Here is a 17678-nt window from a genome sequence, read left to right as displayed (position 1 = left end):
AACTGTAGAGCCAGCAAGTGGTGAATGCTTTGCTAACTCATGTAATGTGTTGTTTCAAAGAAATGGAATTGGAGAGGATGTTAGGCACCAACTGAAGGGAATTTTGACAAATCTGTTCTCCAGTCTTCTGAGAGTTTTCAAACCATGTTTCTGATTGATAGAGGATATTACCAATTTTTTTTGGATGATGATTATATTGCTGCATAAATCCATTATTTCCATCCTGGCTCAGATTAGATTTTCCCTGAGCTGGAACATTCTCAGTATCTGTAATTTCTGGCAAGGCTGTGACTGATTTCCTTTTCAAATTTCTAACTATTTTTTTTTAAATAAAAATTTCAGGTAATTGAATCACTTTAAATAACCTACTAATCTTTGGTCCATGTCATCACGCTTAAACGGCGTTAGTGAAAAGTTAACGGAGAGGACTTTATTGTTTCAAATTAACAAATATTTGGATTCAATTGGGACAAAAAGAAATATGAGAACTCATAATTGAGTACAAATATGAGGACCAAAAAGACATATTTAACCAAACAATTAATATGACACAATTCACCTATTAAGTCGCTTATATTTGTGAATGTTTAAATGTTTTCATCAGCAGAAGTTTTTTTTTTTATTTTTTTTTTAAGAATCAGACGGTCAAGCAAATTAAGAAAAAAAAAATATAAATCCATGTTTTTATCGAATGAACCAGAACATGGTTATGGTGCTGCAACTTCGGCTAGTTTTTAGAGGTGTGTCAAGAACTTGGTGATGTGGCTTTATAAGGAATTTAACCTTCAAAAGCAAAAAAAAAGAAAATACTTAGATCTTGTTCACTTGAGTGAATTTGAATAGATTGAATAAATTTGGAGATAGATGAAAATAGATTTAGAAATATAGCTTGTGAGAATTAATATAGGATTTAATTTATATGATGAATTAAAAAATTTACTTTCAAACTCAATTTCGATTACCTTCAAATTCACTCAAATAAATAATAAAAAATATTATCTTCTAATATTCTCAAATTCACTCTAATTACTCTCTCAAATCCACTCAATTAAACAAAGCCTTAAATTGAAAAATTTGAAAGGGTTAAAGATGTTCCTAGCATTTGAATGGAAAGTAACTCGAAGTTTGCAATCCTTTAGCAATATAATAAGCAGTTAACATGAAACTGGCAAATCAGACCTTCCTCTTAGTTTGAAAACATCAATCGGTTAATTTTTTCTTTTTTTTTTTCTAAAGTCTCAGCATGCAGAAGGGTGGAGCGACTGCTCGTAACTCGAAAAATATACTTACTCGTGCATTAATGTTACTTCAATTCAAAATCAATTTCACTAATCAGAAGCTTTAATTACAGATTTCTTTTAACATTTTCACAATCAGAAGTACTCTTGTTTTTATTGCGGATTCCTTTTAACATTCGGGATATCCCAAAACACATGACGTGGATTATAGTGTCAAGTCTGACCTGACTATGTAAGAAACAGTCCCATTCTCATACAACGCAACACTTGGCACCATACTTTCATATGAACACTTGTCTTTTAACAAAATCATATACCCCAAACCAAAAAAGTGTGCCCACTTCGGCAACCGCGTTTGGCCATCAACAAAATCGACAAAATCACGTTCCACAATATACTTGAATTCTAACTTAAATTCGATATAATCAAATATCCCCTAAGCTGAAACCAAAATTCATGTTTATATTGCAGTTCAACCGTGGCTCAACTGCGTTTGATACTTCACGTTTTAAAATGACGGTGAAGCAAAAATTAGGGAAAAAGTTTATGACCTCCCCCTTTTCGCCAAACACCACGCACAGGTGGCCCTCCTCCAGGTTCATCGTTAACTTCTGAGTGGTCAGTTTTTCCAAGATCAGGTTGATCAAAAAGGGCCGAAGCAGAACCATCACCAAGTCGCACTCTCAGGAACTTTGAACCTTTCTTGCGTTGCTTGTTCCCACCACCACCATCCTCTCTAACTTGAGTAGATAAACTGCCATTTGATGTTTCAGTCTTCCCACTAAGCTTCACCGCAGGTTGACTTCCAGAATTGGTATCAGTCCGCTGTTCGATTTTTAATTTGCCTCTGTCGCTTCGATAATCATCCCGTGATAGCACCTCCACCTTCTCTTCTGAAGATTTATAATTTGCCTGTAGCTGATGTACGGTGCTTAAAAAGTTATCTGCTAATTTCTCTGTGGGGTTACTCCCCCTACTATCTACAGACTTACCTTTACCTTTCTTGTTTACATTACTGTCTTTGCGATGGGTGCTTGTGCTGCTTTGAACCAAGTTATTTTCCAATAAAACATCTCTTTGCAAGCTAGCACTAACAAGCTCTGCCCGCTTCTGAGTATCAGGGCATGATCTTGCCAACTCAAGCACAAGACGAGACAGGCCAAAGTTCTGCACATAGTCCATATACGTTTCCGTATCTATTGTGCCTTGGCCATATTGGGCAGATATGTCCTTAAACATACTGTATCTTTCTTCATCAAAATCAAGAGCACGTCGAATCTTTTCAACCAGGGACTGGTTAGCAGACTGTACATTTTCCACATTCAATGAAGAATGACTGCTAGCAGCTATCTTGCTCGCTTGTGCAGCAGAAACAGGAGGAAAATCAGATAGTGAAGCTTCAACAGAATTGTTCTCCATGAGATTAGGGGCAGATGCAGAGTGAACAATTCTAACATTGTCACGTGTGTCCCTCGATGAACCACCAGGTAAGTGTCCACGAGAAGTTCTTTGGGTAGACTGAATAGAACCAGCATAAGTTGATGGTGAAAGTCCACTGTTAATTACAGTCTTCTTTGTCTGCCCAGAATTACGAGAAAGACCCAGAGCATTATTTGATGACTGTCGAAATTGTGAAGGATTACTTGCTGGTTGTACCAGTCCACGACCTGCTGCTGGCCAAGCATTACCAGAATTAATAACTGTTACAGTTCTGTTGTTATGGTGACGCAGTCGTGCAGCCATGGAATTACTAGATGAGCCTTCCACTTCCTGTTTGGATCCTTGATGGCCATTGTTGGAAGTTATGGGTAGTGGTGGAAAGGAAGAATCCTCCAGAGGTCCACTCCTTGAGCTATGTCCCAGGGCTTGAAGGTATCTTGAAGATGCTTCAGAACCAGCAACAGCCAATGATTCAAATGGCTGAATGAGAGAATCAATGTCTCCATTCCCATCATCAACAGCAACTTGCCTACTACCTGATGCTGATTGATTACGAAATGTTTGCTCTACATTAGCTGTTTCTAGACTAGCTTCAATGGCCATCGCAAGTTGGTTTTCATGGTTTTCAGTAAAATCACGACGAAAAGAACGATTTCTTCCACGGCGTTGCTCTTGTTCGTTACCATGTCTGTATCGGAAGCTAGTTGGAATCTGTAACGGAGGGAATGTAGATACAGTTATTTCATAAGGGAGTGCAAATAATCTAGGAAATAATTTGTCATTGGAGAACACACATGCGTAGCAAATTCAAAAGAAAAGACTGTCACTATACATGCCTGAAGAGCAGCATTCCGCTTAGATCGTGACATCCGTCCTCCATGTTCGATAGCATTATGCTTCTAAGAAATAATCAAAGAAAAAAAATTCAACAAAGAAAGAATAAACCCCATAGTAACACCAATACATCTAATAATTTTATAGTAAAAGACAAAAATAATGCCCAAATGCACAGGCCTGAGAATCATTATGCAGCTACATAAAAAGCACACAGGCACATTCTAAGCAAATCACTAAAATGAGATTCATGTGCTATAAATAATCAGTCACCTTCATCTCTGCTTCAGATTGAAAAACAACAAATTTCTTAGCAAGACAAGCCTCATCTTCACATAAGAAGTGCTCTTTCCGGAAGTGAATCTGTACAAGACATGTCAATACAAATACTTCAATTTCAAATGACAGGAAAGATCTTGTAAACCAATTTAGTTAATAAGAGAGTAAAACGAGCCTAAAGCATATATCTTGCCTCTAGGTCATCATAATTCTTAAAGTAGTCATACTGCCCTGTATGCTGCCTGCATTAAGAAGCACAAATATTATACAAGTCTTGATTTATGAGACACCAATTGTACATGGGATTGGCTTAGTTGTTACCTTTGGCATATATGACAAGTATAATGCTCTGTAGACATATGCACGTACAATTCATTGTCTCCATAAAATCGGGTTCTGCAATATTCACATATGGGATGCCCCATGAAACCACCTCTCTCACTCTCACTTCCATCCACCTCAGAATCACCTGTGCTTATGTGTTGATTCAACTGTGCTCTGGTATATAGCTTTTGCTCACATATAAAAACCTATGTCACAGAAACGGTTACAAGTCTCACAGTCAATAGAAAAGATTACAAGTTATATCGTCCAGGAAATTCTTATCAGACACATCATGAAATGTCACCTTCCTGCCCTCCAAACACAAACTGCACATATGCAACTTGTGACGGTGGAATATATGACCCTTCAACTGCCCTATATTCTTAAACTGTTCTCGTCGCCTTGAAGCAGAACCCTGTGGTTGTTCATCCGTCTTGTCACATATACTGCACGAAAGTCTACACATAGCCTTGATCATCTTGTAATGGTCCACATCATCAAAAAATGCATTTGTATCCTCATGGTACCAATATGATCCAATCTTGCCCTCCCTTACCTCCGAAGGAAGGGCAGCAAAATCATTAATCATCTTTGTATAATCTCCTAGCGCCTGGCAGTACGCAGTAAAATTGAATATCAACATCAAAAGATAGCACAGATTACAATAACGTATACTTAGCAGAGCAAGCCCTGCTATCAACATCGACAGGATTAAAGGCTGCATCATTGAATAAAACACAGCTTGCAAATCATGTTAACCAAATCATGAATTGTTAAATCCAGCGGTATAGAAGCAATATCAAGTAAAAACCTTCAGATACAAAACATGCTATTTTGGGTGAATTACAAATTTCCATTAGATCAATAGAAAAGTTCCACAAAACAAGCGCCACGTTTAAATTTGTTCATACAGGAATGCAGGAAAAAATAACCCGCGCCAATACAATCGACAGTGATCGCAGATTAAAAATTTCGCAATAAACCTCAAATAAGGGATAAATATACGCTCCAATAACTCGAAACAACTTGAAACTACAGCTAACAGATACCAAAGATTCCTCTAATTGTTAAAAATACATGTCACAATCGAACACAACGGTAAGTGTCAATGTGGAAAAGTAAAGATTTTAACTCAATCTATCCATAGCTCAAAGACTCTTCAACAAGAGCTGTGGACGTAAAACAATATCACAAAACCTACACTTAACAAGAAAAAGAAAAACGACAGAAATTAAGCGGGAAGAAAAAAGAGAGTTGGGCATTGGGCACGACCTTGGTGACGAATACGTGGTTGCATTCGGTCTTGCAGATGCAGCAACAGCGATTGTCGCAAATAAAACGGAGGCGAGCGACGCACGTGGAGCACACCTCCCGGTGCAAACAGGGTCCATAGGCGACCCATTCCAAAGGCTCTGCGCAAACAGCACAACAGTCATCCATCTCTTCTCCTCTCCTCTTGATTGATGATTGCTAATTACTAAGCTCTGGAATCACAAACCCCAGCTCCAGTGCCGGATCAGACAGGAAGTTAGGTTATTGCAATAGAGAGAGAGAGAGAGAGAGAGAGAGAGAGGAGTCGATTGGAATTGGGGTTCTAGGGTTCGAGAACAATTGGGGGTGTGGATCTTAAATCAATGGTTTAAATATTGAAGTGATGATCTGCGATGTGCGTGTGGCGGAAGGAAATTTTGTGACGGGGAAACCCAAGAAGTTTCCGAGAAGATTGTGATAAAAAGATTTATGTGAAAAGGTGAGAGAGTTTTGATAGAAGATAGAAGGGTTTGTTCGACACAATACCCACCGCCTTCAACATGTTTCAAACCCTTGGCCTTCCATCTCTTTTTTACTCTATTTTATTAACGTTATTTAAATAATTAACCAACAGAGTGAAGAATATTCCTATCTGTTTTTATTTATTTTTTAATTTAAAGGCTTAATTCGTATTTGTGTGAAAATTTTAGTTTGGTCCTCAAAGTTTTGAACTGTCTCAATTGCATCATAATTTTTGTAAAAATGCATACATTTTACCCCAACCGTTAACTGATCTCAAACGGTGTTAAGTTTAGCTGACGTATTGGCTTAATCCCTTTTTGGTCCTCATATTTGTGTGAAAATCTCAGTTCGATCCTCAAGTTTCGAACTGTCTCAATTGGGTCATAATTTTTGTAAAAATGTACACATTTTACCCCAACCGTTAACTGATCTTAAACGGGTTAAGTTTAGCTGACGTGGTAGCCAGAGGACATGCTGACGTGTATTATTTAATTATATGAATTATTTTTTAAAATAAGCAGTGTTTCACGTGACACAATGCCTATTATTTAGTTTATTTGAATTAGGGATTTTATTCATCTATCTGAGGATTAGGGATTTTACACAGATTATCTCGTCGGCTCAAAAAATAAAGTCACCGGAAAACTCGCGTAACCAGTGCAATCAGTCTCACAGCCTTTTCTGCAAATAAACCAACTTGGTAACCTATAGGTTCATCACCAGCCTTTAAGCTATTTATTCCACTAATAGCAGAAGATAACTGTTGCACAGTGAGATCAGTTATATAAAAAATAAATTTAACCTTAATTTTATTTCTGTTTTAGGTGAGTATCATATGTGACGGTTAGTATCATACATTTGTATTCATTATTTTTTTCAATAAAAAGTTAATAAAATTAAGGTTAAATTTATTTTTTATATAACTATTATAATTTTATTTTTAATTAAATCCATAACTTTACTAAATATTTTTAATCAAGGTTGAAAATTAAAATGAAATTTTAATAGTGTTACTTTTCATTTTTTAGCTTCTTAAAATTTTTAAAAATAAAAATCTATCTGATTTTTAAAATATTTTTAAAATTTTAAAAATCAAATATATTTTTATTTTTTAAAATTCTAAATCAATTGAGTTATTTTTATTTTTTAAATTTTTATTCTTATTTTAAATCAACTCTAGTCTTAATTTAAAAATATTTAATAAAATATTAATTTTAATAAAAGTAGTATAATAATTTTAATAAAAATTATTTCATCTTTAATACATAGACATCTTTTTAAATTAAAAAAAATTAAAAATTTATTTTTAAAATTAAAAGAATTAAGAACTAATTTTTTTAAAAAATAAAAAATCACAAGTGACCACCATTATTCATTGTCATTTAATTATTTAAATAACATAAAAAAAAACAAACAAAATTGGAAAAAATTAAAATAAATTGAAACAAAAAATTAGAACTAAATTAATTAAACACTGATCGAAACAATTACCAAATTAGTATTTAAGTTTTTTTTTTCTTTTAAAAAATAAAATAAAAGTTTTGGTGTATTCTTCTATAATTTATAATTATTCATAGAAAGAAATTTTTAGTATTTATAAGTAATATAATATTTTTTAATTAATTAATTTTATGAGTATGATTTATTTTATTATATCATTTTTTAAGTTTTTTAAATTATTTATTTTATATATATTTTTATGATTCTTTTATAAATTTAATAATACTTTGTTATGTCAATAAATATGATTTGAATTTTTTTGTCCCTTGTTTTTATTATAATAAAACAAGGACACATGTGTAATATTTATAGATTTGATTGAGAATTGTTTATGTTTTTGTTTCTATTTTATGTTGCTAAACTTATCGTGACTTAATAATTTATCTGTCGCAACCGAAATCGCGACGAACTACGATCCAAAATGAAACGAGTTTTAGAAAAAAGATTTTGGAATCGTCATTATAGTTTATTCTGTAAAACTAAGAAAAAACCATAAAATGATAAAGCATCGTCCACGAAAACCAAAGATTGAGTTCAGGAGTCGATTACGTGTAGGAAAGGTATTATCACCCTACAACGCCTGTCAAAGGCAGTACCTTTAATTAAATATGTGACTTTGATGTGGTTTTCAAAATGTTTAACTATCCAAAAAAGACATTATAAAGAAACAAAATATATTTTTTATTTTTTAGGAAATTGCTCAGAGAATTTGTATGGAAAAGATTTGGATTTTTGGGAAGTGAACCTGACAAGGACTAACTTTACTCCTCTCCATTTTGGATGGAGAATCAAGAATTACGTAGTTCTGTCGCCATAAGATTGACTAATATGAATTCTTGAATTGAATTATATTTTATAAAGATTGTATTTTTTCTTTTAAGTTATGTTGATATATAAAGCTTACAAATTTTAACAAAAAATAATAATTATTTAAAATTTTAATCCAATTAATTTCACCTAACAGAAGTTGAATAACGAATTAGGTTGATTTGCATTAACCTAAAATAAATGTAGAAACTTAGGCCAACTGAACTTACTATTTTTTAGTTATTAGATAACTAGTTTATACGAATCTTACCTTACCCAACAAGAATATCTATTTGACCACAATAATAAGATGTATTTTTCTATATATTAATGATTTTCTTTATGTATTTCGTTTCTTCATTTTAATCTTTATTTTTTTATTTTTTCTCTTATAATACATATTGAAGATAAGCGTCATGTGTAGTTGTAAAACAACATTCATTCTATTAAACTAGTATAAGAAGTCTTACTGAAGGTCTGTTTAATTCAATTCTATTAAACTATGTTTATTTTATTAGAAATTCTCATATATTTATTAGAAATAAAAAAAAAAGTTCAATACTATATATAAAAAAACTTAAAATACATTTGAATTGAAGATAATATATCATACGTTACTTTATAATTTATAACTCGTCAAGGCTGAATATTTATAGTCTCCACCTAAGAATTCAAGTAAAAGACAAAAGTTTCACATAGAAATGAATAGTTAAGTAATAACCCACAAAATATTCATCGATCTTCCTTACTGTTAATGCGTGTTAAAGAGCATATATTCTTGTATTTATTATAAAATATATAAAATAATTAGTATGAGAAAAACTATATTAACATCTAGTAACTTTTATTCCCATCAAAATATAAATAAGAAGTTACTTACAATTACAGTTGCAACTTCCATTTAGCTTCTTTTTTTTTATTCAAACAAACATGTCCTTCCTAGTTTTTACAGAACTTCCATAGACAAGCGAACTAGTGTGACCTTAAAAATGCTCGAGGGAACAATCTGGGAAGAATGGTATTTTTCCCTCGCACTATCAGGTAATACACGCCATAGCAAGGGACATGAATTACTGCCAGGCACAAATACCTGCATGTACATAGATTAACCAGTGAAACCATTTCAATGCAAAAGAAAGAGAAATTAATAAGAACATGATTCAAATTATCTTCATTAATTACGAATCACATTGAGCAATTTTAGAGTGTATGTATGACCCACCAGATAGGAGCCCATTCGTTGTTAAGCTCGAGAAAGGGATATGGCCACCTGTTAGGGAACAAAAAAACAAGCTTAGAACTATGTGAAAGAAAGCTTGTTATGACAATGGAAACGAGATATTTACAGTCATGGTACCATTTGAAACCAAATGCGTGGATGACCCATTGAAAAATGACGTAACCACAGCTCCAGAGAACGAAATAGGAGAGTCTAAACCAAGGGAATTGCTGCCAATGATTCACAACCGTAAGATGGATGAGTGCTAAATGCTTTTAAACCAGTCCTAAACTAAATTAGGAAAAAACTTGGATTGGTAAACTCTAATTCTGACTGGAAAACAACACTAAAAGTACTTATCTAAATTTTGTCACTGAATTTATTCAAGGGTGAATGACACTTACGAGATTATTAAGAGCTGTATCCAGAAGGAGGAAAAATGCATTCAATGCATGCATGCATCCCATCAACTGTCAAGTTCAGGCCAACAAAAACCAGTTAGAATTACACAGATAAATTATTATACAATCAGTAGTATAGACAGAATTATCAAGGATTTTTATGACACTGCAGGTGTGAAATCAGCAATGAGTAGACGAAATCATAATGTGACATTTACTCTATCAAAGTAGAGAATGAGGAGGAAGCTTTAAATAATCTTTATTCATGGGTAATTCTAGTGTTTTTATGCAGAAACAGTGAATGAAAGGAAGAATATGTAGGAGTAGCAAAAACAGCTAGTGTATAGAAGGATTAGTCTCACCGGGCTTAGTCTTAAATGAGAAATTTGTAAGAAGGGAACTATAACACTCCAAAATAGAATGTCTGTTAAGATGGCAGCCCCTGCACATGTCTGTAAATGCATATCAGTTAACCGATACCAGAACGGCACATAGTGACAATTTTTCACTGTAATTTTCCTCAGAGGTAACATTGAATTCGATGTGTTTGACCTACCTGATACGTAGTTTGCATGAGGTAACCCCAAAACCCTGCTCTTTGTTCAAATTCCTCTTCAACATATCGCCTTTCCAACTTGATGGAATCCTTTGCTTCTTTCTCTTGGTAGGTGTTTATCTCTTCCACATCCCTGCTCAGAAACTCATCCTTTTTACCATTGTGAATGAGAGGTTTATTAAGGAGCTTCCAGCATCCATATACAGATATTGTGGTTCCCAACTGCATTCAAAGTTCCAAACAAGTAATAAATGCAAAGTAGGGGCCAATTCGAACAACCAAACTTATATGCAATTCCTTAGGTGTTTTTGGTGTTTTTCTCTAATCAGAATGAAAATTCTCTTCTACAACCTATGCTCAACACTAATGTAAACCTTTATTACATAAATTAATAAAGGGAAACTTTAATTTTGATCAAAGAAAAAAAGCAAAAAGTATATCTTCGACAATGAATTTACAACAGATGGAATTGTCTTACCGCAAAATATACAATAACCAACGCAAAAGTCCACCTGCAAATAAATACGCCATAGATTAATATAAGAACCTAGAAAAGCGCTACAATTGGCATATTATTCAATTCCTTCCAGAGTTTTCTAGTCAGAGGAATAAATACATCGAATGTTGGGGCAAACAACGGAAAGAAAGAGAAGGGAAAGAATATAACATCTTAATAGGAATGAAAATAAGTTCTACCCTAGACATGTCATGACTTAATCAGGGGCATAGAGAAAGTACTACAATTGGCAGTTTTATAGCAATAAAATTTGAAGATCTGCAATTATATAAGGCATGTAGACAGGGGAGTGTCATAAATTACAGAAGCAGATGAGGTTGACCAACAAAGGTTAAGTCTAACTGATGAAGTTAGTTCTTCACAACCTGTTAAATAAAAGTTTGAAGCTTTATCACGAGAGATACACATATTCAGTGTCTAACCATGTCTCTATATAAAAAAACAGGGTAAGTGTGATAGGAAAGATAGGAAGAGAAAACATACTCAGTGTAGTAAACAAAGATTCTGGCATCGTATAGTAGAACATCCCAGAGCAAGAAAAGAAGCATGATGACAAAGGAAAGGAAACGGGTACAAAGGAGGCAAAAGGGGTGCAATCCTTGCCAGCAACTTGTCCATAGCTGTGAGGTGCTGACGTGATAACTGGGCAGAACATCCACGATCACTTCATCGTCAGGTCGAGACAACAAAAGGCTCTCATAGGTGGTCTCAAAGTCCCTTCGGGAAACTCTCTCGTTCATTCCCAGCACCAATAACGCTCCTAAAAAGGCCACCCCAACTATTCCAAAACACACGAAACCATACCACGCTGTCTCCAATGCCATGGTGATTGTTGTTGTTTCCAGTTAGTTGGTTAATTAACCACTAATCATGAACCTCTTCTATGGCTTTGTAACTTGCCACATTAAGCAACAAGTACACATTGCTCTTCGGTGTGGGCTCTGAATTTTCATATGGGACTGGTAGCTAAACTTTGAATGTCAGGTTTGGGATCTTTGGGACAGAACTTTGACAAAGGGTTACGTTACGCGTTCAGACACAGGATGAGACAACGTTTGGACGCGCGTATCGATGGGAAAAAGAGTCTTGAAACTGTAAAACATGTCATAAACTTGGGCTTAAGCACGTGGCCGGGGAAGTGATTTTGGGCTATTATGTATTGTATTTTTGAACTCCTTTTACTATTGGTGGTGTCTACGGTACCAATTAGACCGATAAGCCCGTTCTGTATTTGGATTTTGTACAGAGAAGAAGAAGCGCTGATTTCTCGCAAAAATTGTTTTTCTTCTCCTCCATACTATTTATAATTATTGGACTAGGATTTTTAGACAGACTAAAAAGGAACTACTGTAATAAACAGTTTGAGTAGATTTAAATATTAGTTAAAAGATCTAAATATAAATTTTTTAACTAAATTAATCTTGAAAGACTAATATAAAGTTCTACAACTAGTCTTGAAAAACAATAAAATTTTATTAATTTTTTTTATTTCCATTATAAATTTGTTAAACAATATTAAAAATGAATAGACGTGGTATATACATAGACCACGTATGTGTAAGTGTGTGTGTATATTTTGTACAGGTCAACTCACCAATCTAAGAAATATGTGGTTTTAAACACAAGTTGGACTGTCACAGGGGAGGCTTCAAATAATAACTTTTTTTTTTTTTCTGATTTTCAATAGGTTGACTTCAATAATATTCCTCAGCTAGCTGTTATATTCTCTTCATATATATAAATGGCAATGTTATTCACCAATCATTAACACGGTTTCTCAATAAATATATATTTCATCACTTCTTAAACAATGTGTGTATTTTCTTCTAACAATGCATTTGGATGCATTAGATTCTGTGATTTTGATGATGAAGTTTTAGCTAGGGTTTGGTTATGGGATAAAATGTGCTATGTTTATGATTTATTAAAAGTTCACGTGTTTCTTCCTGCGGTTGTGGGGTTGACAAAATAGAAACGGATTAATTGGACTATACACAAAGTCTCTGTCTCTCTGTCTCTCTCTCTACCTTCAGCTTCAAGTCGTATAATATAATTTTCAGCATGTGCTTTTGACGCCACCCATTCAACTACTTCTCAAATTATATATAATCATAAGCCGAATTTCAAACCACCTTATAATTGGGAAACTATGGAAAGCCTAAATAAACGGAAACAAAACAGAGTGGTTAAACACGATTACAAATACATGTGTGTTTGTCTTTCCTGTAATTAGTTGCCAATGGTTTTGCCTCGTATAATTCAAACAAAACAAAAAAAGTAAAAGAAAAAGGCTTGGTGAATTGAACAATATGAGAAAAATTGAATCTTTGGAATTGTAAACATCGATGGTGGAATGAAACCTGTAGATTAATTAGCCCTTAGTGGCCGACAATTTCGCCGCATCTTAGAGACTAAATGGGTAGAAAAGAACGAGTTGTCATAACATTTGTGTTACAATTACTGTGCACATGGAGCAAAAGACACGATTCATGCAGTAGAAGAAATCTATTTGATCAATGTAATGAGTTAAGTTTGAATTCAAACATTCCTACAAAAACATGCTTTATCTTTGCAAAATGAAAAGCATGACTGCCTCTGGTTTCAGGGTTGCAGTTCTTTAGTTTATTGGAAGACAGAAAAATCAGCAAATTAACTATCCTTATTGAACTTATATGTATATGACACAGTATGCAACATTATAGAAATTAATACAGAGAAAACATGAAATACAAAAAATAAAGGAAAAAAGAGGGAGTGAAACAGGTGATGTGATGTTAAGAAGCTAAACCCAAGATAAGGAAAAGTACATAGAAAGCAAACAGGGTTTTGTCACAGGCAGAGTAAAAAACAGACAAAAACAAAGGAGATGGACAGTGCAGAATTGAAAAGTCCCGGTAACAATGTAATTTGACGCACCGCATGACATCATTTTCTCAACTTGAAGGATAAGGAAACCAAAGCCAATCTGCCACAAAAAAAGAAAAGGGTCTAAACGTCAACTGGTGTGAAAGAATAACTTCTGTTAACAACAGAGAAGCCACCATCCACCATCAAGTTGTGACCACTTATGTAAAGTGCTTCATCAGAAGCTAGAAACAAAGCTGCTTCTGCTACATGCCTAGCCTTCAACACCACACCCTTGAGGTTAGCTTGTGAGTAGCTATTTGCTTCGACTTGCTCAGGCTCAAAGTTGAAAGCCCTGCATGCAAGAGGTGTGGCTACTCCAAAAGGGGATATGCTGTTGACCCTTATTCCATACGCACCGAGTTCACTGCAAGCTGATTTCACCAACCCCGTAAGAGCATGTTTTGATGTGGTATAACCATGAGGACCCGTTCCACCAACTGTGGCAGCCACACTGGTGGTGCATATGATGGATCCACGGATGCCTTTGGCAACCATCGCACGTGCCGAGTGCTTTATCGTGGCGGCTACACCGCGAACGTTTGTGGCCATGGTGTTGTCAAACTCATTCAGATCAAGGTCAAGGATCCCAGATAGAGAACCTATTATTCCTGCGTTGCTGAACAGAATATCTATTCGACCGTGTTTTTCCAAAGTGAAGTTTATGGTTTCTTCAACTTGGTTTTCATCTCTCACATCGCAATGGTGGTAAGTCACTCTCTCTGACCCTATCGAACCAGCAACTTTTTCACCTTCCTCGTCTTGAATATCTGCTGCAACAATAACTGCTCCATGTTCTGCGAACAATCTCACCGTCTCTTCTCCGATACCACTTGCTGCCCCGGTGATAAGAGCCACCTTACCCTCCAACCTATAATCAAAGTATAAATCTGAATGAGCAAAATCAACATAATATATTACACAGACATCAAGATAAAACAATGATGATCAAAGAATAAGGTTCATCAATAGATCTAACTTGGAGGAGCACCTTTGTTTCGGCATTGGAAGTGATCACTGAGTGAGTGAGTTCTTGTTTGAACTATGAACACTCCCCAAAACCTGGAAATAAAGCTCTTGGAGTGACCCCTAATAATAATATCCTATATTTATAAGGTTTGTAGAGTGATACATGACATTAACTAACTGTTTCAAAGTTCATTAATAATCGTCAAATCATGATTAAGTATTAATAACTACTTGTCTTATTGATCTTATATTTGAAAAATGTCGTTAATCAGATACTTATATCGGAGTAACTGTTGAAACTATAGTATAAGCATCCTTATTTTTTGTTTGGCCTGATGTATTTCTTTAGGATAGGAAATCAAATAAATATACGTGATCTGTGGGTGAAGAAACTTGATTATGCATTGATTATTTTGGTGAATTCCACGTCTCCAACTAGGTGTATGCAGCATATAAAATTCAATACACTCTGTTTCCAATCACATGGCCTTCATCATATGCTTTTAATGTACAGTTGAAAGGTCAAGCATTCCAACTCGTACAAGCTACACCATTGATTACTTTTTTTTTATGCAATCATACAATTATAGAATTTAATTGTTTTCCAGATGTTTAATACTTTATCATATAAATTCCATTCCGATGGGAAAATTTGATTCCATCTTTCAAATGAACGAGTTTAGAGACGGTACACGGACGAAATATCAACAGTTAATCCACATGTTTCTGTTCGTCATTGATTTTTTTTTTTTTTTTTTTAAGATTGTATTCATACGAATAGGGAGAGAAAAAGAGAGTGAAAAGAGAGAAATATGTAATGCCAGTTTTTATAGTTTCTGTAATGTAAAGATGTATACAGATATAAATAGTACAACTATACAAAAAAATATAACTCTAAATTCACTTTGGTGTGAAGCATGTGTGTATAAAATACAGAGACGGTCTAATTAGTGTAGAATAATTATACTTAACTAAGCTTTAAGCTCCTATAATCGGTCAGAATTATTGTTATTGTTTTATGATTGATTGCCTTTAAAAAGCATTATGGAAGCAAGAAACTAAGATACGCCCACATGTAGTTGCCAAAATTATAAGCTTAATGTTGTTTAATAAGATTATTTATGTTAATTGACGAATGTGGACGGGCCAATTGAAGAAGATGATACTAGGAATGGCTTTATGTGGAAGTAACAAGCATACATGTCTCTTGGGTTTGGGTTCTTAATTGTGATAGTGGATTGATTGCGGCATTTCTTACTGCACCTCTCTTTGTTTCGTCCTGCAACTCCATAAAACATAATCCTCAATTTACCCCTCACTAAAATTATAACAAAACCCCAGCACCTCTCTTTTTAATATTTTTCAGATTAGTTATTTTGGAAGGTATTTTCAGATTTAGAAATAAACACTCAATCCAACAAAATATATATTTTGAAACAAGTGTTTCAAAATATATTTCTAGATTCGGAAATATTTTTCAAAATATCCAATTCAGAAAATATTTTTATATTTTAAATTGAATGTTTTGGAGTATATTTTCATATTCAAAAATATTTTTCAAAATACATATTTTGAAAACATATTTCTATACTTTGGATTGGATATTCCATAATATATCTTTTGAAAGAATATTTCTATATTTCCGAAATACACATTTAAAAAAAATATATTAAATATCGTATTAATAAAGTTTAACTCCTTTCTAAGTCTTGAGATTATTTTAAGATTTTTATCTAATTAATTAAAAATTAAAAGATCATGTATATCTGGTGGGTGCATATGTGTTCTAATTGTTTTAGTTTAAAATGATAGTTAGATTTACTATAATAATTTTTGTAATTAGAATTAAAATTTACCGATGAAAATAAATGATAATACTAAATTTATTAATGAATTTTATTGACGGATTTTAAAATTTGAATTCTTGATAAAAAAATATCTATTGGTATTGAATTTTTTTTACTAAAACTCATCACTAAATTAAAATTTGTACTATCGATTGATATTTTATCGGTAAAATTTGTTAATAATTGATAATTTATAATTTTTATTGTCAATAGATTTATTTATTAATAAATTTTGTTACAAAAATAGAATCACATTTTTCATTGTAAGTTTTCACTCATTCATGTAAAATTCATGTTAATTATGTCTTAAACCTTGTTGGTAAAAAGAGCATGACAATTTTCACCGAATCTAATGAGATTCTCTTATAAGTTAAGTTGAGATGAATAAAAAAAAGAAGAATAATAAGAGAATAAAAGCAGAAGGAGGAGGAAGAGGATAAGTGGAAACTAATAAAAAAGGTGCAACAACGATGCGACGAAACTAATGATAAAGGTACAACAACAATGCGACAATGGTGCAATAACATAGCATCAATGGTAGCTATATGATCGACAATGGTGGAAAGGGATAATGAGGTAGAGGAAAATGAGAAAAATAAGGAAGATGACAAAGAGTAATGGGAGGAGAAGTAGTATGAGACTAACACAACAACGATAAAAATAGTAAAATAGTAGTTGAGAGAGGAGGAGGATAGGAGAAAGAAGAAGACTCAATCACGACATTTACCAAACTTTATTGTTGACAACAATTTATCGATAATCGATGATGAATATTTATTGGTGAATTTATATCATTTGTAATTATTGATGAATATTTACTAGTAGATTTTTTACCATTGATGATTTTTTTTATTTGTCAATAAAATTTCTTAATGAGCTCAAATTTTATCAACAAGCATTTATCAAAAATAAACTCAAATTATCAATAAAATTTTATGAATAATTTTTGTGTGAAGATAATTAATGATTTTCTTGTAATGATTTAAACATACAATTATTTAAAAAATAAACTAATTATTTTAATATAAAAAATGGTAATTTAAAAAATAAAAATGGCGAAATATTTGTTC

At 33.3% G+C, this 17678-nt stretch overlaps 3 protein-coding genes across 3 annotated transcripts; all 3 read right to left on the bottom strand.

Moving 5' to 3' along the window:
* Positions 1 to 1463: 1463 nt before the first annotated feature.
* On the bottom strand, positions 1464 to 5940 carry LOC106757737 (E3 ubiquitin-protein ligase ZNF598). Its single transcript, XM_014640506.2, has 7 exons — positions 5388 to 5940; positions 4420 to 4725; positions 4113 to 4321; positions 3985 to 4033; positions 3786 to 3875; positions 3515 to 3577; positions 1464 to 3389 (listed from the first exon to the last, which is right to left on the bottom strand). The coding sequence occupies exons 1-7, from the start codon at positions 5553 to 5555 to the stop codon at positions 1770 to 1772; spliced, it is 2505 nt and encodes an 834-aa protein (XP_014495992.1). The 5' UTR covers positions 5556 to 5940; the 3' UTR covers positions 1464 to 1769.
* Positions 5941 to 9008: 3068 nt separating this feature from the next.
* LOC106757325 lies at positions 9009 to 12147 on the bottom strand. The gene is made up of 8 exons (XM_014639968.2): positions 11372 to 12147; positions 10850 to 10883; positions 10372 to 10593; positions 10178 to 10267; positions 9819 to 9884; positions 9553 to 9644; positions 9418 to 9465; positions 9009 to 9285 (listed from the first exon to the last, which is right to left on the bottom strand). Exons 1-8 carry the CDS (start codon positions 11710 to 11712, stop codon positions 9168 to 9170), a joined length of 1011 nt encoding a protein of 336 aa, XP_014495454.1. The 5' UTR covers positions 11713 to 12147; the 3' UTR covers positions 9009 to 9167.
* Positions 12148 to 13531: 1384 nt separating this feature from the next.
* Positions 13532 to 15035, bottom strand: LOC106757299 (short-chain dehydrogenase reductase 3b). The gene is made up of 2 exons (XM_014639938.2): positions 14784 to 15035; positions 13532 to 14663 (listed from the first exon to the last, which is right to left on the bottom strand). The coding sequence occupies exons 1-2, from the start codon at positions 14795 to 14797 to the stop codon at positions 13877 to 13879; spliced, it is 801 nt and encodes a 266-aa protein (XP_014495424.1). The 5' UTR covers positions 14798 to 15035; the 3' UTR covers positions 13532 to 13876.
* Positions 15036 to 17678: the final 2643 nt, after the last annotated feature.

The sequence above is a fragment of the Vigna radiata genome, chromosome 3, assembly GCF_000741045.1.
Source record: "Vigna radiata var. radiata cultivar VC1973A chromosome 3, Vradiata_ver6, whole genome shotgun sequence".
NCBI classification, from domain to species: Eukaryota; Viridiplantae; Streptophyta; class Magnoliopsida; order Fabales; family Fabaceae; genus Vigna; species Vigna radiata.
This window is presented reverse-complemented; position numbering and strand designations above follow the sequence as displayed.

Excerpts from the sequence above, each read along its gene's own strand:
- LOC106757737 (XM_014640506.2), bottom strand. The coding sequence starts at position 5,555 with ATGGATGACTGTTGTGCTGTTTGCGCAGAGCCTTTGGAATGGGTCGCC. Across the intron at positions 4,726-5,387 it reads ACCACGTATTCGTCACCAAG|GCGCTAGGAGATTATACAAA; the intron begins GTCGTGCCCAAT and ends GCGTACTGCCAG. Across the intron at positions 4,034-4,112 it reads ACTTGTCATATATGCCAAAG|GCAGCATACAGGGCAGTATG; the intron begins GTAACAACTAAG and ends TTCTTAATGCAG.
- LOC106757325 (XM_014639968.2), bottom strand. The coding sequence starts at position 11,712 with ATGGCATTGGAGACAGCGTGGTATGGTTTCGTGTGTTTTGGAATAGTT. Across the intron at positions 10,594-10,849 it reads TGGTTATTGTATATTTTGCG|TTGGGAACCACAATATCTGT; the intron begins GTAAGACAATTC and ends CTTTGAATGCAG. Across the intron at positions 10,268-10,371 it reads TCATGCAAACTACGTATCAG|ACATGTGCAGGGGCTGCCAT; the intron begins GTAGGTCAAACA and ends ATGCATTTACAG.